This window comes from Podarcis muralis, chromosome 5 (genome assembly GCF_964188315.1).
Source record: "Podarcis muralis chromosome 5, rPodMur119.hap1.1, whole genome shotgun sequence".
Lineage (NCBI taxonomy): Eukaryota > Metazoa > Chordata > Lepidosauria > Squamata > Lacertidae > Podarcis > Podarcis muralis.
Window position 1 is genome coordinate 36185125 of NC_135659.1, and position 24438 is coordinate 36209562.

General features: G+C 43.0%; 2 protein-coding genes across 13 annotated transcripts in view; both read left to right on the forward strand.

Moving 5' to 3' along the window:
- The window catches only part of USP33 (ubiquitin specific peptidase 33), a 31263-nt gene extending 17109 nt beyond the window's left edge, over positions 1–14154 (forward strand). For 5 of the 6 annotated variants that reach the window (XM_077928565.1, XM_028733034.2, XM_028733037.2 and 2 more), the window contains 13 exons: positions 1269–1381; positions 2042–2214; positions 2307–2401; positions 2983–3016; positions 5059–5104; positions 5902–6082; positions 6226–6352; positions 8255–8421; positions 9706–9787; positions 10412–10520; positions 11104–11206; positions 12000–12068; positions 12982–14154. In XM_077928565.1, coding sequence (XP_077784691.1) covers positions 1269–1381; positions 2042–2214; positions 2307–2401; positions 2983–3016; positions 5059–5104; positions 5902–6082; positions 6226–6352; positions 8255–8421; positions 9706–9787; positions 10412–10520; positions 11104–11206; positions 12000–12068; positions 12982–13139 — 1457 coding nt within the window. In that variant the 3' untranslated portion in view covers positions 13140–14154. The remainder of the gene's footprint in view (positions 1–1268; positions 1382–2041; positions 2215–2306; positions 2402–2982; positions 3017–5058; positions 5105–5901; positions 6083–6225; positions 6353–8254; positions 8422–9705; positions 9788–10411; positions 10521–11103; positions 11207–11999; positions 12069–12981) is intronic. The other variant, XM_028733036.2, reaches the window with a different exon arrangement.
- Positions 14155–20627: 6473 nt separating this feature from the next.
- The window catches only part of ZZZ3 (zinc finger ZZ-type containing 3), a 41504-nt gene continuing 37693 nt past the window's right edge, over positions 20628–24438 (forward strand). For 5 of the 7 annotated variants that reach the window (XM_028733050.2, XM_028733051.2, XM_028733052.2 and 2 more), the window contains exon 1: positions 20628–20810. The gene's annotated coding sequence lies outside the window, so the exon portion shown is untranslated. Of the gene's footprint in view, positions 20811–21126; positions 21383–24438 lie in introns of those variants that run through there. The other 2 variants (XM_028733049.2, XM_028733046.2) reach the window with 2 other exon arrangements.

A 24438-nucleotide genomic window follows, 5' to 3' on the forward strand; every position in this document is an offset into this window, starting at 1 on the left:
GGATTGAGCCACATACAGTCTCTCTGGATTGTGCTGTGGACACTGCATGTGAGGCTGTCTTTGTCTGGGTCTGTACATGCAGCAGAATGAGGTGAGAATTTAGTGGCAGAGGGTTTAGTGGCTGAGGTGATAGAATGGACTATGCCAGTTCAGGCTACAGGTGCAGAATCACATTCTGAATTTATTTTAAGTGTTTTTGTAAATAGAAAACTAGCACAGCAGGAGAGGGCTAGGTCTGAATCTTTCCCCTGAATCTGTTAGTTTTCTACTTTCAGGGTGTGTTTACATGGAGGAACACTTTAAAAGGTTTATCTCCAACCTGCAGTCTGAAGTAGTGCAGTCCGTTCTGCTATCATATTTTGCTGCATGTACAAGGCAAGGCCTTTGTCTCCCATCAAATCTGAAAGATCCAGTGATTTGGTCAAAGCCAGAAGGCTTGCAGAAACCATAATAGAACCCTTAAGTCATTTGTTGTCTATACCAAATTTCCTTATTAGATATAATTTTTGTGGGACAGCCCTGTCTAGAAGTTGCATTTTGTATAGTCGATGAGTTGGCTGTGTTCTTATCACCATCTGTCATGCAGATTTGTGGCATGGGAGCAGTGAGGTCTTGTGCCAAAGACCCCATGTTAATGTGAAATGTACTTAATGTATGTTTTGTGTGAACACTGCCATCTCCCCTTGTAGAATTATATTAAAAAATCTGCTACCCTAGCCAGCTCAGTAAGCAATGTTTTGTAATAAAGTGGATTTGCTTTTCGGCTCACTGTTTATTAAAAATAATACAACAACTACAACAACAAATAAATTTATCATTTATACCCCACCCATCTGGCTGGGTTTCCCAAGCCACTCTGGGTGGCATCCAACAAAATATTAAAATACAGTAGTCCGTCAAACATTAAAAGCTTCCCTAAACAGGGCTGCCTTCAGATGTCTTCTGCTCTTAAAGTTATTTTTCTGAATGTTTGGTAGTGGAGTTCTCAAAAATAGTAATAGAAAGGGAGAATTAACTATAGGTCTGGTATTCTTAGAATCATAGAATTGTAGAGTTAGAAGGGGCACCAAGGGTCATCTACTCCAACCCTCTGCAATGCAGGACTCCTGCCCACAGCCATCCCTGGGTGGGCTTGAACCACCAACCTTCTGGTTAACAGCCAGATTCACTGACACGTTGTGCCACAGAGACCAGAAGAAGAGTAGAATAAAAAGTTACTGTACTTCAACTCTGTCCTGATTTTAATTTTCTTTTCTTTTTCTTTTTAGTTCCAACCATATGTTCCCCCAAAAAGAAGAAACACAAAAAATTCAGAAGTGTTATTTCTGACATATTTGATGGGACTATCATAAGTTCAGTACAATGTCTAACATGTGACCGGGTAAGTGAAGGGATAAAATAAATGTTGCCACATACACCGTTAGTACTTGTGTAAGTTTTCTTCCCTTATATGGTAAAAGAAGTTGTTAAAAATGAAGCATGAATATATTTATTCATCCACTTGAAATATGCAAACAGTTCCTGGATTATTCTAGTTCAAACTTCCTCATAGTTTTAGGCCGGTCTGTTTCCTGTTCTTAATAGCTTTTTCAGCTTAGTTTAGTCCCAAACAGCTACTGTTAATTTTCATGTTCACATAGTACTGTAGTACTTTACAGTGGATGCATCCAGGCAATTCTCAACTTACTTTGGGGTTACATTCCAGGCATAGTGCCTAAAACCAAAATTGTGTATACTCAAAACACATTGGGTTATGAATGGGAATGCCAAAGTCTTTTTTCCTGGAAGTCCGCTCCCTTTTAAAGTTTTTTTTTTTAATTGCCAAGTACGTAAAGCTGAATGTGCACAAGTTATATGCGTGAAGGTTGTAAGTTACCTGTAATTGCCTGCAGTTTGCCATCTAGTGGTATTATTGGAGCAAAGCACTGTAATTAGCCACAAGTGGAATTTAATGTTGATAATTTAAAATATAGAATTTTATTGGGTCAATTAAAAAGAAGGTGGTGTTGGCCTACTCATCTTCCCTTTGGTTTGGCAATAGGTGTCAGTGACCCTGGAGACTTTCCAGGACTTGTCATTGCCTATTCCAGGCAAGGAAGACCTTGCTAAGCTGCATTCGGCAAGTCATCAGACCTCTCTTATCAAGGCAGGCTCTTGTGGTGAAGCATATGCTCCTCAAGGCTGGATAGCCTTTTTCATGGAATACTTCAAAAGGTTTGCTTCTTTGCATTGCTTGAACATTTTAAACTGATGTTTCTGCTGTACTGGCAGAACATTTGCTGTTTTTTTTGTCAATGATGTTTCAGGTTTGTTGTCTCATGTGTTCCTAGCTGGTTTTGGGGTCCAACAGTAACCTTACAAGATTGTCTTGCTGCCTTTTTTGCTAGAGATGAACTGAAAGGTAAGAAATTCATATTTTTCACATGTCTTACTAAATATGACCACCATACCTCTTACTTTTTGTACCTATTTTCACATTTAAAAGGTCTAGGAAAGGGTCCCTTTTACACTGTTGCGGAACCATCAGTTGACAATATATTCAACAGAGCAAAGGTTCAAATTGGCCAGTGTAGAAATTTTATCCTTTAATTTAAAATAATCTCATTTTCACTGATGGGAAGGGCTGTGGCTCATTGGTAAGACATCTGCTTTGAATGCAGAAAATCCCTGATTCAATCCCTACCATCTTCAGGTAGGGTTAGGAGAAGGTCTGCCTTTGTAGTACAGACCTTGATGGATCAGTAGTCAGACTCACTATAATGCAGCTTCCTATGGCCCAATCTTACAATTTATTAACAAAAATATTTTTAAGCTATCTGGGCAGATATCTAGTCAGTGAAAGTCCATGTAGTGCATGCATTCCTGATGCTAGAATGTCTTGAATACTTAGTGTCTTGCAAAATCAGAAAAGCTCAGTGCAGGCTGTGGTGGGAATATGTTTTTAGAATAATGGCTGTGCTTTCCTTCCCGCAATGTCTGCAGGTGACAATATGTACAGTTGTGAAAAGTGTAAAAAGTAAGTGGCCTGCTCTTAAATTCTTATAATTTGATATATGTGGTTACTTTAAAAGCTGTTGGATGAGATCCAGAATTGCAGCAGCAGATACAGTGGGACTTCCCCTTCCTCCCACTTCCCCCAAATCTTGTTTTGCAGCGAAAGTCTCCATTGCCTTTGCCTACAAAACACAGTCGTGACTATCCAAAGTACCTTTCTTTTCAGAAAGATGGAAGTGGGAAAAGGCATTTTGCAAGTAAAGGCAGAGTGCAGGAAAAGTTACCTCTCCCTTTCCCATCACTTCTGCACTCCTCGCACAAGGATTTTGACAAGGTGTATAAGACATCTGCCTGCTGATCAGATGTCAAGAAGATAAAGAACTATAAAACTTTTAGAAGACACCTGAAGGTTGATCTGGGTCGATCGCGGGCCCAAGGCAGCTGGAGTACAGCATGCTCCTCAATAGACAGAAAGACAACGATTCCAAAGCCGGGCATGAAAGAGCTCCACAGCCCAGCTGGTTTGAGGAGAGAGAGAGATGTGCTGGGGGGAGAGAAGGGAGGCAAGAAGGAGCCAGGTCTCTGACGAGGGAAGGCGGGATCAGGACCAGCAACAGCATCGCCTGCGCAGGGGTGGAGGGAGGCGGGGGGGGGGGGGGAGAGCAGGATTGGCATCGAAATCACCTGAGTGGCTCTCTTTGACGGGGGGTGGGTGGAGGGGGCAGGATCAGCACCGCCCACCCACCCTGCACCCATCCCTGCCCCCTCGGCGGAAGCAGCCAACACCCGCCCACCCACCCACCCTGCTCCCATTCCTGCCCCTTCGGGAGAAACAGCCGGTTGTGCACACCCACCCACCCTGCACCCATCCCTGGGTGGTAGATCACTGCTAGTTTTACATTGGATCATAGATCACACCGTACTTGTTGGACATGCCTGGCATACAGCATCTCCCTATGTCCATAAGTGCACAGATGCTTTGAACTATACAGAAATATTTTCTAGGCTTCCTTTCAGTTTTCTTCTGCCCCCTGGCCCAAGGTTCATGAGGGTTGTAGGGACACTGGTGCAGCACCAAATATATGGCAAAAGGCAGCAGACAGAAGCAAAGATAGAATTGTTGAATTGTTGAGTTGGCAGGGATCATGAGGGTCATCTAGTCCAACCGCCTGCAGTGGAGGCATCATTTGCCCAGCGTGGGGCTTTTATTATTGTAAACTACCCTGTGATCCTTGGATAAAAGGCAGTATCAAAATTTAATAAAGAAGTAAGGGAAATAAGAGGTTGTTCATGAGAATCAGGGGACCCTCTTGAATACCTTTCAAGGCAGTGTTGGGGGACTGCCACTGAGCTGGGAGAAAATAGCAGAATTTGCAAGTTCCCTCCTTGCATAAGTGACAGTACCTTTGGCTTCTACAAGGGGCTAATTCATGTTTTTTTAATTAGTTGATACTAGCAAAAAAATGACAGGCATTTTGTTCTTTCCTCTAATATGTTCAGAGGACTGGTGTCATCAGCCCACTTTGATTCTGGGCCTGCAGTCAAATACAATGTTCTTCCCCATTTTTCTCAGTATAAAGTTTTACTCAAAGGAGACCTTTAAAATTAATGGATCTAACCTAGTCATAATAGTTTCAGTATGTCTACTCTGAGTAAAACTTGAGTACCCCTCAGAGAGGCTAGTTGAGGGCATGCTGTGACTTCTCCATCCACAGCTATGCTTAATGTTCCTCTGAGTGTGCATTTGCTGCATGTTTTTTGTATTAATAAACAGGAGAGGCACGTTGCCTTTTCTGATATATGCTGACTACATCGGTTGCCAAGAAGGAATGATTGCTTATGATGTGCAAATTGATCATACCTATGACTTATGCCTTGTGTCTGCGAAAATAAGATCTAATTAATTTCTGATCACTTCCAATCTTGTGATTTCTTTTGAAGATGATAGCCCTCTTTCTAGTTAGCAATTTTGAAATATCCAGGGTATTGTACAGTATTTAAAACGTCATTATTTTAAATGTTTGCATTGGATACTTTTTTACAACTTTACTAAATTTGCTTTAGGTTAAGAAACGGAGTAAAATTCTGCAAAGTTCAACACTTTCCTGAGGTATTCCCTTTTTTTAAAATAATAGTGTTGTTTTTCCATAATAGATAGTTGTGAATATAGTGTGAAAGCTGCATTCTGGCTTCCCAAAAGATGCTTTTATCTAGTCACATTTGCATCCTTACTCAGATGAAGATGTTAAAAATGTCAATGCACCTACACAAATGTCTAAAAGCTGATGACGTGTGATCAGATATTCACTTGTACAATGGGCTTTCCTGTACTCTCCCTCCCCCACCCCCCTGCATGTACTCAGATCTGGAGCATCCTCCAGCCCATTGCACAAGTGTATATCAGTTCCTCAGGCACATGGACGCAACTGCACGGCACTCATTACATTTTTTTACAAAGCATCTGTGGCTGCCTCTGTGCACCCAAAAATCTGCTCCAAAGCGTCCATCAACCATCCAGCAGATTTTGAGGGCATGTAGTAGGCTTTGTGGGAGAGGCGAGGGAGGTGAAGTTCCATAGTGCAAGCAGAAGTTCATTCTGCTTCCACATAGGTGGCATTGGAATATAACCCATAATCTTCCATTATAACCAGTTACATGGGGAGTTTTTTCTACAAAAGTGTACATCTGTGCAGGAAAATATCCTTATTCACCGAACTAAACACAAATCTTTGGTAGCATTATGTAAAGTGACCCATGGAACATCCCTTTTTTGTAAAAATAAATGAGAAGGCAGGACAGAACGCAATAAATTTAATAACAAGGTAGCAGTAGTAAAATGCTTGCCTTTTATATTAATATTAAGTTGTGAAGCATCAGTTTTTGAATTAGTGTCTACTCTTTTTATAGATATTGTGCATTCATCTCAAAAGATTCAGGCATGACCTTATGTTTTCCACAAAAATTGGGACTCATGTATCCTTTCCCTTGGAAGGACTTGATCTTCAACCTTTTCTTGCCAAAGACAGTCCAGCTCAAATAGTGATGTATGATCTCTTATCAGTAATCTGTCACCACGGAACTGCCATCAGTAAGTATATATAGTATATATTCTCTTTCTGGATCCATATTATGCAACTGGGGTGGAATCAAATAGTTGGGTTAATATGTTTTAGTTTTGGATTGCCTTACAGTACTTTGACAAAAAATTATCTTAACTGTTCTTGAATTTAGATGGACATTATATAGCTTATTGCCGGAACAACTTAAATAATCGATGGTATGAGTTTGATGATCAGAGTGTCACAGAAGTCACCGAATCAACAGTTCAAAATGCAGAAGCTTATGTTCTCTTCTACAGGTGAGAAAACAAGGGACAAGGATTTGAAATACTGTCTTGAGTAAAGTTCTTGTTAGTACCCAATGCATGGTATTTGATCATATTAGCTGTTAATTCTTGCCTGCATGAGTTTCAAGAGAGTATTCCAAAGAGCTGGATAATACTTTCCAATGGTTAGAGTTTCTGATCAGCTGTAATTGTGGACCAATACAGAAAGCGTGTAGGGGACACGGGTGGCACTGTGGGTAAAAGCCTCAGCGCCTAGGGCTTGCCGATCGAAAGGTCGGCAGTTCGAATCCCCGCGGCGGGGTGCGCTCCCGCTGCTCGATCCCAGCGCCTGCCAACCTAGCAGTTTGAAAGCACCCCCGGGTGCAAGTAGATAAATAGGGACCGCTTACTAGCGGGAAGGTAAACGGCGTTTCCGTGTGCGGCTCTGGCTTGTCAGAGCAGCGATGTCACGCTGGCCACGTGACCCGGAAGTGTCTCCGGACAGCGCTGGCCCCCGGCCTCTTGAGTGAGATGGGCGCACAACCCTAGAGTCTGTCAAGACTGGCCTGTACGGGCAGGGGTACCTTTACCTTTACTTACAGAAAGCGTGACTTCTTTTAAGATGCTACTTTGCAGTGAGGTAGTGTATTTTCCCACAGTTCTCACGTTTTTCAACTCATTCTGCTTCTTTTTCTGGGCCTTTCTACTGATTTAATTTTTCCTAGCTCCCCCCCACCCCCTGAGCATTTTTTACAATACAATATTCTTGAAACATACTGAACCATGGCCCAAACATCAATCTATGTAAAAGTAGAGACCTCTGGTCTTCTGTAGTGTTTATTTATAATAGGAACAGGGAATTTGTGGCCCTCCAGATATTTTTGAACTCCAACACCCATTATCTTCAGCCAGCTTGGGCAGTAGTTAGGGATGATGGGATTGGTAGTCCAATATTCTCTAGGACCACAGATTCTAACATCTCTGGAAATATTGTTTTGACAGTCATGCATTTTTATTGCAAAATTACAAAGCAAGCTAAATTGACTTAAAACCTGAATATTATTCATTTCATTTCAAATAAATTCTAATATATTTGATGAAAATTCACAGATAGGATGCCACAGTGAAATTGGACACTGTGCATAGTTCACTTGGAATTAATAGCTGATATTTCCTCATTTAAATTCATAGGAGAATGCATGTAGGACGGATTCTGGAGTCAGATAGAATTCAACTGCAGTAGAAGGAACACTTCACAGTTCAGCAGCTGAAAGCTGGAGGACAAAGGGATTCACTGTAGTAGCTTGAAATTTATGAGCTCCTGCAGCTGAGCTTTTATTGAAATGTGAATAGGGCCAGGGAGAGAGGGAGCTACTCTTCCAGTCTAAAGAGCAAAGACATTCTAATAAATGGGTCAATAAATTTAACCTCTTAACAAATAAACAGTAGCCAAATTATGTAAAGAGCTAAACATGTTATTAGGGAAACTGTTTTGTGTTGCAAGCATTAGATCTAGATGTTGACCTCAAGTACATAGATTCTGATAAACTGGGGAGCAAATTTTCAAATTAATTGTAACTGTACTTAATTGACATCTGTACCAGTAATGTGTGCAGATCAATTCCTTCTATTAAAATAAAGCTCAGGAGTTATGTATGCTTCTGATGTGCACACACAAATATAAATATGTGCTGCCTTGTTAGGGTATTCATATTTCCAGTTACTATATCCTAAATATTTTTTACTAGGAACACATCCAAATTTGAAACACTGCACTTTATTTTATTTGCAGATCTTTCCAGTGACTTACAAGTAGCATAGTGTATAAACTTGCATTTTATTTCACACAAATTGAAATAATCTCATATGGATATAATAATGATTATTGATGTTACTTAATGTTCTCGGTATTATCTCTTTTCATTATTGTAATAGAAAAAGCAATGAAGAAGCTAAGAAAGAGAGACAGAAGGTATCAAGCCTTAATATAATGGAACCAAGCCTCCTCCAGTTTTATATTTCCAGACAGTGGTTGAACAAATTCAGGACTTTTGCAGAACCGGGACCTATTTCAAATAATGATTTCCTCTGCATACATGGAGGTGAGAGCATAATTATGCATCAAAAATAATTGAGTATGTTATCTAATAAGTTATCTCATCACGTAGTGTGACAACTTCCTGACTCTCTACTTGGCAGTCATAGCCTGACTTCCCTCTGAAATAGTCCCATCTATTTCAGAAATGGCTTCTGTTTGAGCTTAACATCTTCAGGCAATCACCTTTGAAATGTGAAGAGGGATATTGCTGGTTAAGAATTACAACCATAGATATAAGGTGTTTAGCTTGCTAGCTGAATGGTGCAGCAGTTGGTATATCTTTACTTGTCAGCAGTGACTCACTGATAATAGTATTTAATTTGAAACCCATAACAAAATCAGCATATTATTTATTGCTTGTATTCTTTTTACCCCATTTTCCTTCCTGCTGCTTCAGGCATTGACAGGCAGAACATTTCTGATTTTATTTGGGTCTTTAAATTTTTGCATTCTAAAAATCAATTGAAAGATGATCATGCCCTCTAATTTTCAAGCAGATTGACAATAAAACTGGCAGGGGTTAGACTTAGGTTAGAGAACAAAAAGACAAGGCATCCTTAAATTGTGAGCTCCTAAATACACAAATTTCTTTAAAACATTCTTTATCCTGCTGCCATCAAAGCTTGAATTTGGGGAACGGTTTGTTTGATTTTGTTTTCCCATTCCTGAAATTCTTACAAGATCATTCAGATCATATCAGTTGTCTGATTGGCTATGGCTTATTTGCATAAGGAATCTTACATACATGATAACTTGTTTCTGCTCTTTTGACAGATTGACACACTTCTCTGTGGAATAATATTAAGGAAAAGCAGTATTAGCTTCCACATTTGCTTTGGGTCATACTTTCTTTGTTTAAAGTTTGAAAATCAGACCTTTGTTTAAAGTTTGAAAATCAGAGCTCTGTTTATCAAATGTTGATGTGATGAGGGATGAGGAAATCTGTTGTGCAATTGTTTGAAATATTCTGTTTTGCAATTTGATAACTATTGTGCAAATTTAAGATATTTTGAATCTTTGCATACATATTCATGTCACAAGTGCGTTTCAAGCTCAAATCTGGCATGAGCTCCCTTCTCACTTCTGGGAAAGCTATAGCATGCATTTGTTCTGACAATTAAATTGCACAAGTTGCTGAAAGCTGGTTGTTAGAGAAGTTGTATTCCCCCTCCCCTGCTCAAACTGTATTCATTGGTAAGGCTTTTTGAAGCATATGATATTCTTTAATAGTTAACATGACCATATAGTAAATAGTTTTGCTTGATTTTTTACTATGTCTGCTCCTCAGGAGTTCCTCCACACAAGGCTACTTCTATAGAGGACCTTGTAGTAGTGCTACCTCAAAATATATGGGACAACTTGTATAGCAGGTAAGCTGTTGTTTACAAGATGAAATGAATTGCTTTTGATGTTTCCATATACTGTACATAAATACAAGAAGTTATTTGTTTATAAAGCCTCTTCACATTTTGATACAGATTTTGTGTTTTATCCAGTAATGGTGGTTTGCTCATGGTATGGTCTAATCCAGCAGAAGCTTCTGTGTACAGAAGGAGAGTGGATTAATAATAATAATAATAATAATAATAATAATAATAATAATAACAATTAATAATGAATAATATCATAATCATCATCTCTTCCCCTCACAGCTCCCAGAAAAGGGCATGAGGTGATACTGAAGGAAGGGAGAATGGGCAAAATAATATCCCTGCCTTCCATTCATTTAAGCCTTTGCTGCATTAAAGAGCCTTCCAAGAATTACACCAGTGAATACCAACATGAGAGAGAGAAACTATCTTTCAGTAATAGTTGTGCACAACTAAAATGTGTGTGGCTTTTTCAGGGAAGTTGCTCCTATTGGTGAAATATTACCCACATAGGAAACTGGTGCTGAACAAATTACAGCATTTATTGTTCAAGCAAAGAACAACTTGGTTCAATGCACAACTTTTGATCCTTCTAAAATGACATTTAATATTTTGTGATTGCAGGTATGGTGGAGGACCAGCTGTGAATCATCTCTATGTTTGTCATACCTGTCAAATGGAAACAGAAAAAATAGAGAAAAGAAGGAAGACAGAACTGGAAATGTTTATTCGGGTAATACATTCTTTCTCCCTTGTTAAGTTCTTCTTCTTTAAACTTCATAAAAACAGTGATTCGGAACCTGTGAGTAGAATTTTGCTCATAAGACACTCCCATGGTTTTCTCCAGCAACCCCTGAGCCTTCTGGAAATCTGGTCTGGCAAGGCATATGCCCTTCTGGGACAGTGTGGCATGGGTGTGCAGAAGGGAGAAAGTGAAAATAATCTGTTCCCCATCTCTTTTCACTGGCAAGATTAAGAGCCCTTCCCCAATTAGAAGGAGCCCATACATTTAAAGACTGCCAACTCAGGATCCAGTCCAATATTTTTGTACTGAAGAAAAGTTAACCTTTTACAGTAGTGGATATTATATTTTCATGAAGACTCTTTCATATTCACATAGCATCCACATTGGAGTGTGGGGTAGCAGTGGTGAGATTTCAATATTGGGTCAGGATTCATAGAATGCTTCAGATACAAGCTCATGTGTGCTTTCGTGGTTAAATTGTCAAAAAGTTGTTAAGAATATTTCAGTTGCTTCTCTTGAGAAGGCATCACAATTTAATCAAGTGCTTTAGAGCTTGCCTTGTGTCTCTCAGCTCAACAGAGCCTTCCAAGAGGAGGAGTTTCCATCCATATTCTATTGCATCAGTATGCAGTGGTTCCGAGAATGGGAAGGGTTTGTGAAGGGCAAGGACAATGGTGAGTAGATTTCAAAATTCTTATCAAGTAGGTAGGACGTACCTTTTATAGCATGCACTTAGAATTTTATCACAGTAATTTACTAATAAAAAAAAAACTTGTCAGAAGGCATATACCAACTCTTATGAGGAGCTTTTAGTACAGGCATCCCCAAACTTGGTCCTCCAGCTGTTTTGGGACTACAGTTCCCATCATCCCTGACCACTGGTCCTGTTAGCTAGGGATGATGGGAGTTGTAGTCCCAAAACAGATGGAGGGCCAAGTTTGGGGTTGCCTGTTTTAGTACCTAAAACAAAACAGAGAATATGAAATAATAGAGCTGTTGGCATGCAACAGCATGTAGGAAGCTACACCACTAGCTAGCTTATTAAGGCACCAGAGGAGAATCTGCTTTATTTGCAAGCATGATTCTAGAGATCAGTTCAGAAGACTTCATGACAGTTTTAATGGATAATTTACCTGTAAGTGTCATCTAAAGTTTTGGGAGATGATTCAGATGTATTTTTAAAGGCTGTTTACAGTGCAGGGTGGTTGCTGTGCCAAAAAAGGAAGCAAAAGCCCATCTGAAGATGGGCAGTTCTTTTGCTCTTGTAGATGAGTTTTTGAATTGTGCTCCTGGATATGCTGTATCCTTTACTAATAACTTTTAAGTGTGTTATGTTTTGTTAGCTACACCTCCAAAGGAGAAAAAATGGAAAATGAAGAAAGTACTAGAGTAGTTTTCTGAGGCGTTTTTGTTTTAAATAGTATCACTTCATTATTACCTTACATGCTAACATTTTTCTATCACTAGATCCTCCAGGGCCCATTGACAATGCCAAAATTGCTGTCAATAAATGTGGATCTGTGGTTCTGAAACAAGGTATGACTCTATTGATACAATCTCTTATGCATGCAGTTTTTCTTTTTCTGCCAGTGACTACTTGCATGTCTTTCTACAGTTTTGTTTCTATTTCTGTTCATTTATTGATTGATTAGTCCATTTTAAAACCCCCTTGCATTACATAAGCTCCCAGGGCAGATGAAACAGATACAGATAAAAAAACAGAAAGTCAATAAAACCTTAGGAAATATCAAAACTTGGCAGTTTTAAAAATTGTTTGTTCCATCATTAAAAACACTCTTGCACTGACTTTGAACACATATATGAGGTGTTTTGAGATGTTTCAAGATTGCTAGCTTCCATTTAAAACAGTAGTATTGTACTTCAGCTCTCTATATTCTTTTCGTTTTTGCTTTTTTTAAAATGACATTTTATGGTGAAGGCAAAAATTAAGGACTGTGACTATGAAACTTCATATCTAAAAGTCTGTGCAGCATGGATTTACCATCAGTTGCTGTACAAACCTTTGGATAACATGCAGCTTTTTGGTCCACATGATTATTAAGGGGGTGAGGGGTTGAAAACCTTTGAAAATGTGCGGGTAGCTGTTCCAAGATGTTGACTTAAAAATGAGAGAGTGAGAGTGAAGTTTATGCATAGCAGAATTCCTCTATAACATTAAGTCTCCTTGTAAATGTCAAGCCCTTCAAGTTTTATAAAATATTTACTTGTAAGAACAAAATGCCAAAGTATGTGGAATGTAATTGGCTCCAGTTGAATGCACTGTTGCAAAAATTAAAGTAATCTTAAATAGTTACCCTGATCCAGTTAATGCAGAGTTTGCTGTGCTTGGATTTGGAGCTTGGTATTAAAATATATCACATATAAGCAGATTGTTTTCAAAAATCATTAGTTGAATATCGGCTTCACCTTCACTGAAATGTTTTTTTAGGAGCTGATTCTGGACAGATTTCTGAAGAAACATGGAATTTTCTACAGTCCATCTATGGGGGAGGACCAGAAATCATCCTGCGACCACCTGTTGCTCAAATTGAACCTGAATCGTTACAAACTGAAGATAAGATTGAGTTAGAAACACGTGGTCTGTAGCCACCAACCCAAGGATAAATTCTAATGAGATAGCATCCAGTTACCAACATACATTCCTAAGATTTTTTTTGTCTGTTTTTCTGTTTTGTTTTTGTTTTCCCTGTGAGATAACAGGAGGTTGGGCATTATTGTGTCTGTGAAAAACAAATTGAACCTTGTAATATATAAATTCTAAGAATGTTTTAGAACCTTTCAGAGACCTTAGGGTAACTTCTTTGTTCTACATTAACTGTACATATGCAAAGTAGAGATGAAGGATTTAACTGTTCTTTTCAATATCTCTATGAATTTCTAGGCTCTTTCATATCGGGTCTTGTCAATACAAGATTTAAAGGGTCCTTAACACCACATGGTGGAAAGATGGGATATCAATTTAGCATATATATAAAAATGAAATATAAATATTTTAAGCTGTTGGTGAGATTGTAAAAAAATTGTTCTAACATCCTAAGAAAACTCAGGAAAAGTTATGCTTCACTTTTATTTGCACTGCACTATAGAAAAACATAATGAACCTTGCATTAGATTTTTTTTTATTTGAGTGTATCATATATACTAATGATTCAGATGAAACATTGGTTTTGGTCAGCAGCGTAAGTAACTTCCTACTGTTTAAACTGTCTGATAAGTTGTTGTTGAATGTAAGCTAGTATAATCAATAGTATGTGTAATTAAACAAACCCATAGTCTTTAGGAGTGTGTGTTCTGAGAGCATGAAGTGGGTATGTTAACAGCTTGCACACCTGAAAATTTTCTAGTCTTTTTTTTTAAATTAAAAGCATCAATAGTTTAATGTGGAAAAATCTATTGTACAGTTCTGCAATGCTCATTGGCATGATTTATGATGTCAGATGTCGAATGATAACACAAAGCAAGATTGCAAAAGCATTCTAGATTATTCATATTGAAATGTTGAATGTCACCCAAATGTGTTTCTTCCCTAATATTGCTAACATATAAGCAATATTATTATTTGCTAGTTCAATAAAAACCAATGGTAAAATGATAAAAAGTGTTTGAACTTTAAGCAAGTGATTGAACTTTAACTTCAAGATATATATTAGGAATATGTATTATAGGTTGCTGCTGTGCTTTAATGTACAATTTCATAAATGAAAGGGAAGATCCATTTTGACTGGAGAAACCTTCAAAAGCATAATCACCTCTGAGTCAAAATAGTTTACTTGTAGTACAAATGGCAGTCCAGAGGATGAAAGTGCAACAATAATTTTATTCTAGTAAATGGAACATCAGAAGCTGCCTTATACTGAGTCAGACCATCTACCTCAGTATTATCTACACTGACTGGCAGCGGCTCTCCAGTCGTACTTGGAAATGCTGAGAATTGAAGCTGGAACCTTCTGCATGCAAAGCAGATGATCTACCATTGAACTGCCTTCACACTAAAAACATAAATAAAATCATTTCTTTGGGAGAACAATGCTAATTGTTCTAATATGAAGCTTTGGCTAGGAACTTTGCTCCACTAGGTTATAAAATTACTATTGAAGCACAAGACACCTTGATCCCAGGATAGAAGTAAAATATTAGTGGGGGGAATCCGTTGTTGCTTTCATATCATACTTTTGCTACTAAGACCTCGAGATTCTTCATATGCAAGAGACAAATGAGATCTTGCGTTGTTTAATATTTTTGTGTTAAACAAAAACATTGGCCATTTGCACTGGATCTACCTTCTGCCTGTGTTTTTTTTAAAGAGCAGCGAAGACTTCAAGAGCTTGAGTACTTGGAACTGTATTTACAAAGTAATGTCATAGCTGCTGTAAAAGCAGTTTCTCAGCCCTTTAAAATAGTGGCATTTTGGTTTTACAAAATCCTTAGAGGCCAATCTTTTATCGGAAGATAAAAGTATCCTAGGGTGTCGTGGAGAAGGATGCTGACCTTAGTTTTGGTAGCTTTCTGTGGAAACAAAGCATATTGGTTGCTGTTCCTTCCATAGTGAGAGAAGTAAAGGACTACCTGCAAGAACTGCTTGAAAAGCCCCATTTGCACATGCAGAGGGTAGGTATAGAAACCTCTGTGTAGGTGAACAGGTGCCAAGGACCCAGCTGTAGAAGATGCTGGCCCTCCCCCAGCAACTGAATGGCTACGTCTCCCCATCACACCACAGCCATACCAATTCTGTATCTGTGCAGCTGACTGTGCGCTGTAGGAATGAGGAGTGGTTTCTTTTGTTTCTCATGTCTAGGGCTGATAAAGTTGTAAGGCAAATGTGACAAACTTGCGGCTTTCTACAAGTTGCCAGATTCCAACTCCCAACAACCTGAGGCATACCTAGGCTCCCTTGTGCCCTTGGCAAGCAGCTGTATTGGTGTCCTCCTAGCCACTCTGAGCCAGAGTGCAGGTGGAGGCCAACCTAACCATCGTATTCCTGATCACTGGCTATAAGGTCTGCAGCTGATTGGAGTTGGGTGGTTCCACAGTATCTGGAGGGCCAGATTCCACATTCCTCTTGTAAGGTAACTAAATAAGCAAGGACACACAAAGGAAGTAGGGATATACTCTTCTCCATTGACCTTGAGTTCTACCTTGGGATCAAATGACATTTTTTAAAATAAAAAAACCACAAGTTCTGTCTTCTGAGAGGAGGTGGCAGACTACTTTTTAAAATGTGTATATACAAGTAAGTTTCTGAGTCAGATAACAAGGCTATCGGATGGAGCCTGCAAATAAACGTGTTTAGAACTGAACTGTTGAACATTAAAACTTGCATGCCATTCTGCATATTAATAGAGGTTGTGTGTGGGGATTCTTGAGACTTTCTGGCAGTTGTGGAAGGTTGCCCGTGTTCTGCTTTATATTTCTCCATATAGGAGCATGTGTATCATCTACTTTGTTTGGAAAATACTGTGGGTAGACTAAATCATTTTCCTGCCTCTGGAGAACCCAAACTTTGAGAAACAAGACTCTTTACTTTCCCATTTATCTTTATTTGTATCATAATCTCATCTTAATTCTAGCTTCTTGGTCATTACGGTGTAAAGTTAGGACGTTTTTTATCAAGAGGTTCTCTTGTTGCACTTGGAAACTTCATACCCTTCTCTTTAGATCCCCCAAGATTTTTTTGCGTCAAAGTTAGTACACATTCATAAGCACCACTCACGTTTTACTTAAAAACAATGGTTCTGGTCCACAGAACATATGTTAGCCTTTATTGTTATAGAAAAAATGTAGGAATAGCCTTTGCCAGTTGCAAATACTATGACTATTTGCAAAACATAGTTGCCTTATCTAATGTAGATAGTAATTTGTGTATGTACCCAAATGCTTTGGCTGTAATTCGTGAAGCCAGAAGCATTTGCTTAAATATATGGCTTCATAAATATTTTAGGCTTGATAAAATGAAAAGTGAGAAGTGCTTGCTATTTTTAAATATGACCAAAAAAAGGAGATTTAGGATTATTGGGTTATCTGTGCATCATACAATGTGTGAAGATTTAATTTCTCAGGAAAATTAATTCCTTATTTGGCTTAACCTACTCTACCTTAACCTATTTTACCTATTCTGGGTGCATTTCTGTATAATATGGTATTTCAAATCCAGATGTCCTTGTTGCCATAGCAACACATCCCTCTCCTTTCTCCTCCTGACTTTCAAATGGTAGATCAAACAAACTGAAATACTGTATTGCACAGACTGATGTTTTTACTTGTGTGTCTCCTTCATCCTAGCCAGGGCCAAGTATCTACAAAAACAGGCACAAGATTTTTGATCAAATCCTATTACCAAGCCTACTCTTTAATGCTTGCTAAAATTCTAATTGCTGTTTCATTCTGTGGGTTAAACAGTGACTACGAATGAAAATTTGAATTGAAACTTTGATCTATTGTTTAAATGTATCCTTTGATTTTTGACAGTGTAGCAGAGTTAATTTTTTATTTAGTGAACTAAGAAAAAGTTGCAATGCATACTTTTTATTGACTTTAAAGTAGAATTGGTTTAGGTAGATGTTACTACTGAATGAGAACACAGACTAAAATAATGTCAGAATGGTTGATTGTAAGCATCAAAGCTTCTATTAAATAGTTTCATGATACAAGCTTTCATCAGCATCCAATTATAGCAATTTACATTTTCAACCTGCAATTATGTGATTGAAGTCACAAAACCCCAAATGCTAGGTTTTTCATTTATGTAGAAGTATATTTGGTGGTGGTGGGGAGAGCTGTATGGGTCACACAGTACCACACTTCTGCCATTTTAAAGGCCACTTCAATAGCTTCTTTCCAGACAAATAAATACAAACAATGAAGTTCCTTAGTAAAGAGGCAATCTGAAGAGAGTAAATAGATTGATGCAAAGTGTAGGTGCATGTTCTAACTAAATGTCCCAACACATGTAATGCCTTGCTTTCGATTGCCCAGTAATATCTAATCTAAATTAAATAAATTAAAGTGATATAGTATTATTGTAGTGTGAGGTTTTCCCTACAAAAGCAGCAGCCAAACAAGTGTCAAAGAGTCACTGTGTATTTTTTAATCATGAGCTATTTGAAGTAGACGCTAGCTATCCAATAAAACCATTCTGCTAGCGCAAGAACTTTTAGCTGTACTGTATAATGGAACCCTAGAGTCTGGCAAGACTGGCCCGTACGGGCAGGGGTACCTTTACCTTTTTATAATAGGGACGCAGGTGGCACTGTGGGTTAAAGCCTCAGCACCTAGGACTTGCCGATCGAAAGGTCGGCGGTTCGAATCCCTGCGGCGGGGTGCGCTCCTGTCGTTCGGTCCCAGCGCCTGCCAACCTAGCAGTTCGAAAGCACCTTCGGGTGCAAGTAGATAAATAGGGACCGCTTACTAGCGGGAAGGTAAACGGTGTTCCGTGTGCTGCGCTGGCTTGCCAGAGCAGCGATGTCACGCTGGCCACGTGACCCGGAAGTGTCTGCGGACAGCACTGGCCTATAGAGTGAGACGAGCGCACAACCCTAGAGTCTGGCAAGACTGGCCCGTACGGGCAGGGGTACCTTTACCTTTACCTTTTTATAATGGAACTTCACTGCCTTCTCTCCTCTTCTCTCCTGCACACCCCCTAAATCTGCTCTGGAGGGTTGGGAGACACCCCCCCAGCAGATATTTAATGAACAGTCAGGGGGTCATGGAGAGGAGGTGGGGAAGTATTATCAAACAGCAAAATTGTTGCAGTAGCGGAGCTATTTAGCTGGATACTGCCTAGTATGTCTAGTTCTACTCTCAGTGACCATCTGTTCTAATTAAAACCATTAAACTTCATAAGTGAGGAAAGCAACAGCGGAACAGCACTAGAGTTGCATTGACATCCTTTTTGTTGACAGGTCTGTATTTAACAACTGAATTCACTGTAAAATTCAATAGTTGTTTTTCTGGAAATATATTAACAAATCCTGAAAAACAGATGTTTAATTTTAATTTTTACAGTTTCTAAGTATGGGGGGAAATTATTGGAAGAGGGTATCCTACTACAACAGGATGCATAGCTAGATCTATGTGAACAGCGAAAAGTAGCTGAAATGCTAGCAACCCATGCAAAATACCCATGTGTGTGGTTCCAGGTTAAAGGTCCTGCCTCACTTTCAGGTTGATTGGATCAATAATGCTACTTTGGGGCTGATGATGTATAACTCAACAGTGAGGCCTACTAATTTAATGGTGGAACAAATTGCACACCTGAGGTGCTTGGCAGACAGGAGTTCAACAGCTTAAACTTTTACAGTATGTAAATACAGTTTTGGGAAAAGCTTCACCATAGTAGTATTTTGTGACAGGTATTCCCAGCACTCCCTCAATCCTGAAAACGTGCCACTGGTCTAGAAAGCCTGGACCCCTGCTGTACACCACCATTGACTGGTGATAGCTTAGTCAACAGAGCATGAAACTCTTGAGGTTGTGGGTTCAAGCCCCACATTGGGCAAAAGATTCCTGCAATGCAAGGGGTGGGACAACATGTATTGGGAAGTTTTTAATGTTTGATATTTTACTGTTTTATATACTGTATTTTTCCATATATAGGACACCCCCATGTATATTTTTGGGGACTCAATTTTAAGAAAATGAGGGGAGATAGCCCAAAGTTGTTAAGCCTCTCCTCCCAGGCAGCTGCGGGTAAGAAACGCTCCCTAGATCGTTTCCCGCACGTGGCAGCATTATGGGAATTTGTGCTCCTGCCAGCCATCCAGTGGGCGGGAGCGCAACCTCCCCCGACGCCATAACATGCAGGAAACGACCCAGGGAGCACTCCCCCACGCAGCGGCTTCCAGGGAAGTTGCGCTCTCGCTGACGAGCTGGCTGGTGGTGCGCAGCTTCTCCCTCCCATGCAGCTGCGGGCAGGAAACAACCCTGAGATCATTCCCCACTTGCTGTGGCATTGGGGGGAAGCCATGTTCCTGCCAACCGGATGGCTGACGGTGCCCTGCTTCTCCCCCCCCCCATGCCAATATCCGTGTATTGGACCCCAATTTTTTGACGTGATTTTTGAGTCAAAAAACCTTGTCCAATACACAGAAAAATACGGTATGTTGTAAGCCACCAAGAGTGGCTGAGGAAACCCAGCCAGATGGATGGGGTATAAATACTAGAATAATAATAATTATTAATAATATTAATTAATGACCCTTGTGCTCCCTTCCAGCTCTACAGTTCTATGATTCTATACCATGTGGCAATATTTCCTCTGGGGGCAAAACTTTCCCCCCCAACTTGCAGACACCGAGTACAGTACTTTAAACCCGGACTTTCATAATCTTATGCTGCAGAGTGCACTCCCCCCCCCCCCAACCGATAAGAGCCGGTTAATCGGGACAAACTAGTTAATATCTAACTTTGAAATAATACGGTCACCATTGTGGCAACTTTCCCTGTTATTACGGAGCTATCCAAAACAGGCATTTCTCTCAAATCAACGGGTGATTTCCAGTTGTGCCTGCCTGAATGAGCAACAAGATATTTCCTTGTGGCAACAGAGACTTCGGGTTCAACGAAGCCCAACTGGAAGTGGCTCATGGGCAGGGGTGCCAACTTGAATAAAATATTGGGGTGGGGCGCACCCTATTTGAATGGCAATGCCTATCATATTTCGGCTCCTATGTCAACAGGAGACGCCTAAGCCCCATTTTCGTCAACTCCCCCCCCCATCCCCCACCTGATGGCAGGAAGCCCCCCCCCCCAAGAGAAACTTCTGGTGGGCACAAAACTGCGGCGCAGTGGGAGGATTCTCGCCTCAATAATCTGTCATTTTGGGGTGCTTCCAGATGTTTGGGGGGTTGCTAATACTGAAAACAGGCCACTGGCAAGAGTTACGAAGAGCCCCAACTGCTCTACCCACCAGCTCCAGGGCGGCTCCGTCCCGAGCCTCTTTCCCGCCTCCGTCGCCTCCCTGCGTTTACCAGCAGGCGGAGCTGCAGGGAGCGGCCCCCACTCGCGGGCTGCGCAGGGAATGGGGCTGGGGGGGGAGGAGGGAGGCGGGGGAGAGAGGGAGACAGGGAAGGAAGCGGAAGCGGAGCCGCCGCCGCGCGGCGCTGAAGGGAGTCAAGCGGCCGTTGGGTAGAGTGGGGGGGGGGGGCGGATGAGCGACCGAGCGCTGACGTCTGATGCGGCTGCCGCTGAGAGAGACCGAAGTGAACAAGAAGCCGCTGCTTCGGTCCCACCGGGCTGAGTTTCGCGTCTCTCAGCAACCAGGTCAGGCCGCCTCCCTCGGGGCGAGCGCGCGCGGGGGGGGGGGGTGTGAAACTGGTGAGGCGGAGAGACCCGGATGGTGCAGCGGGTGAGGGGAGGGGGCCGGGGGAAGGAGAGCGGAGAGGGAGAGAGCGCGAACAAGAGGAGGAGGGGGGAGGTATTATATCCCCATGTGACCTGCGCGTGCGGGAGCGGGAGGGGGGAGAGGAGGCTCGCGCGCCTCGTTCGAATCCCAGCTGCTGAACCGAAAGGTGCGTCGTGCGCGTGCGCGGCGACGTAACCGCTCCTTTCCCTCAGCCATTGACCATTTTGCTCTCCCTCCTCTCTGTCCGTCCGCCCTCCCATTTTCCACGTGCGCGGGGGAGCGCGCACGGCGTACTGCGGGCGCTGTTGTGTATATACAGTATATCTGGGACACGCGGACACGTGCGCGACGCTTCCGCCATGTTGGGGCTCGCAGGAGACAGGGGGAGGGGTGTGCGCGCGCGTTGAGGTGGGAGTTCTCGCGAGGTCAGCCCTAGTTCCCGTGGGAGCTGGCCGGAGGCAGGATGGCGGCGCTGCGCTGAGAGTGATGGGTAATAATGGTAACGGGCAACCGGGAAGCGAGGTGGGTGGGAGGGGGAGAGAGAGGGAGGGGGCGGCGCGCCGTGAGCTCCTTTAGGCCCGGCCTCTTTAAGTCCGACGACGCGCGTGGGGGCGGGGCTGAACGTCACGGGGAGTTAGACCTGCGAGAGTTTTGTGCGCGTCGGGCTCCTCCCCTCCCCCCTGCGCTTTCCCCACAGTCAAAACTGCCGCTCCGTGGCGCCCCCCCCCTCACCGCGCCTCAGGTTCTCACCACAGGTTCCCACATAGTCTTGAGGGCGCCCCCATGTCATCTTTTTGTTGATGCTCCTTCGGTCAGCCCACTTGGCTCCTCAGCCCTTTAAAACCGTTCCATGGAACCTCTTCCCGCAAAGTTCGACCACCTCCAATGCCCACCATTGGTTCAAAATACCTTAGTCAGGGCCACATGGCTACTTCCCACTTGCCTTAGTTGAGTATTTTATAGTATTGGGTGTTAATGTGCTAAAGGACTTGTAACTGACTCGATCAGGTCTGGGAGACAATTTGGCCTGCAAGGCAAGTTCCTTAGGAAAACTAGACCCAGCAAAATAAACACCATGCAACAGCCCTAATTTGGAGCCCTGTTTGCCAATCCTGTTCTCTGCTGCACTACCTCACAAGTTTGGTTATCAAACTTTTTTTTTTAAGCCCATAAGGTATTCTAGAAAAAGCAAAGGTAAGCAGGCTGGCAGAGTACATTATTGTTAGTTTCTGAAAGCATATTTTGCACCACTTGCTGTTGACTGCTGAGCAGGATATTACCCACAGTAGATTTTATGTAGAAAACGAAGGGAGCCTGTGGCCCTCCAGATGTTACTGTGTTACAACACCCTGGCCATGCTGATTGAGCCTGATTGAGTCTAGGAAATCTGCAGAGCCACATGGTTCTACTTGTACAGTGGTGCCTCACAAGACGAAATTAATTCGTTCCGCAAGTCTCTTCGTCTTGCGGTTTTTTCGTCTTGCGATGCACGGTTTCCCATAGGAATGCATTGAAAATCAATTAATGCGTTCCTAGGGAAACCGCCTTCAGACCAGGTCCGGGGACAGACTGTCCCCGGACCTCTTCTGAAGGCTGGGGGGGGGACGGACAACGGCTTTTCTTCCCACCCCCAGCATTTAAAAAAACCCTGGGACAGCGGAGGACTTCTCCGCTGTCCGGGCGATCTTAAAATGCTGGCGGGCGGCATTTTAAAATCGCCCCGGGACAGCGGAGGACTTCTCCGCTGTCCGGGGCGATTTAAAAGCCCCTGGGAAGGCAGGCAGGGGGGACAAAGACTTTCGCCCCCCACCCGCCTTCAGAAGGTGTTCCCGCCCCCCCCCCCGCCCGGCTTCGCAGCAGCGCTACGAAGCCCGGTGGCTGGGGCAAGTGTTCCCGCCCCCCCACCCGCTTCGGAGCAGCGCTACGAAGCCCGGTGGCTGGGGCAAGTGTTCCCGCCCCCCCCCACCCCGCTTCGGAGCAGCGTTCCGAAGTGGGGTGGCTGGGGCAGGTGTTCCCGCCCCCCGCCCGGCTTCGCAGCAGCGCTACAAAGCCCGGCGGCTGGGGCAGGTGTTCCCGCCCCCCCCACCCCGCTTCGGAGCAGCGTTCCGAAGCGGGGTGGCTGGGGCAGGTGTTCCCGCCCCCCGCCCGCCTTCGCAGCAGCGCTACGAAGCCCGGTGGCTGGGGCAAGTGTTCCCGCCCCCCGCCCGGCTTCGCAGCAGCGCTACGAAGCCCGGCGGCTGGGGCAGGTGTTCCCGCCCCCCCCCCCGCTTCGGAGCAGCGTTCCGAAGCGGGGTGGCTGGGTTAGGTGTTCCCGCCCCCCGCCCGGCTTCGCAGCAGCGCTACGAAGCCCGGTGGCTGGGGCAAGTGTTCCCGCCCCCCCCACCCCGCTTCGGAGCAGCGTTCCGAAGCGGGGTGGCTGGGGCAGGTGTTCCCGCCCCCCGCCCGGCTTCGCAGCAGCGCTACGAAGCCCGGCGGCTGGGGCAGGTGTTCCCGCCCCCCCCACCCCGCTTCGGAGCAGCGTTCCGAAGCGGGGTGGCAGGGGCAGGTGTTCCCGCCCACCGCCTGGCTTCGCAGCAGCGCTACGAAGCCCGGCGGCTGTGGGCAGGTGTTCCCGCCCCCCCCACCCCGCTTCGGAGCACCGGGAGAAGCGATCTCCCCGCAGCCCCTTGCTTCAAAAGAGGTCCGGGGGCAGACCTCTTTTGAAGCAAGGGGCGGTGGGGAGAAGCGATCTCCCCGCCGCCCCTTGCTTCAAAAGAGAAGACCCGCTGTCCCCGGGGCAAGCTTCGTTTTGCGAAGCAAGCCCATAGGGAAATTCGTCTTGCGAGGCAACTCGAAAACGAAAAAACCTTTCGTTTTGCGAGTTTTTCGTCTCGCGAGGTGTTCGTCTTGCGGGGTACCACTGTAGTCACCATTTTCTTTGATGAAATGGGCTTTTGCCTGCAAAGTACATGCTGCAATACATTTACAAATCTTTGCCTTAGGTACCACTTGTGCAGGGTTGTGCATTCCTCTGTAAACTTGCACAGTCAACCTGGTTTGTCCTGGATTGTTTGAATCTCCTTTTCTCTTTGGCGACCCCTTGTAGCCGAGTAAGATTACCTTCCATGAACACGGTCTTAACAGTGAGTTCGTAAGTGATTGTGGAGGTCAATTCTGGATCCACATGTCCTTCCACTTCCTCTTAGCACATTTCTCCCTTTCTTCCTGAGTTCAAGCATCTTCAAAGTCCATGACACCTTTTGGTAAAGGCTGTTCTCCAGTTGGGACTCTTGCAGGCCAGTGTTTCCCAGTTGTTTGTGTTTATACTACATTTTTTAAGATTTGCCTTGAGAGAGTCCTAAAACCTCTTTTGTTGACCACCAGTATTACACTTTCCATTTAAGCACTATCCCCCCCCCCCCCAAACAGTTGTTCTTTTGCTCCATCCCCTAACAAGTTTTAATGTGAGTCTGTTACAAGATCATTTGTATTATCTTGTACTTTTGAGATCTTTGTTTCCTGGGATTGGGATTTTACCTCTGACAAGCAAAATATGCCTAGAATAAT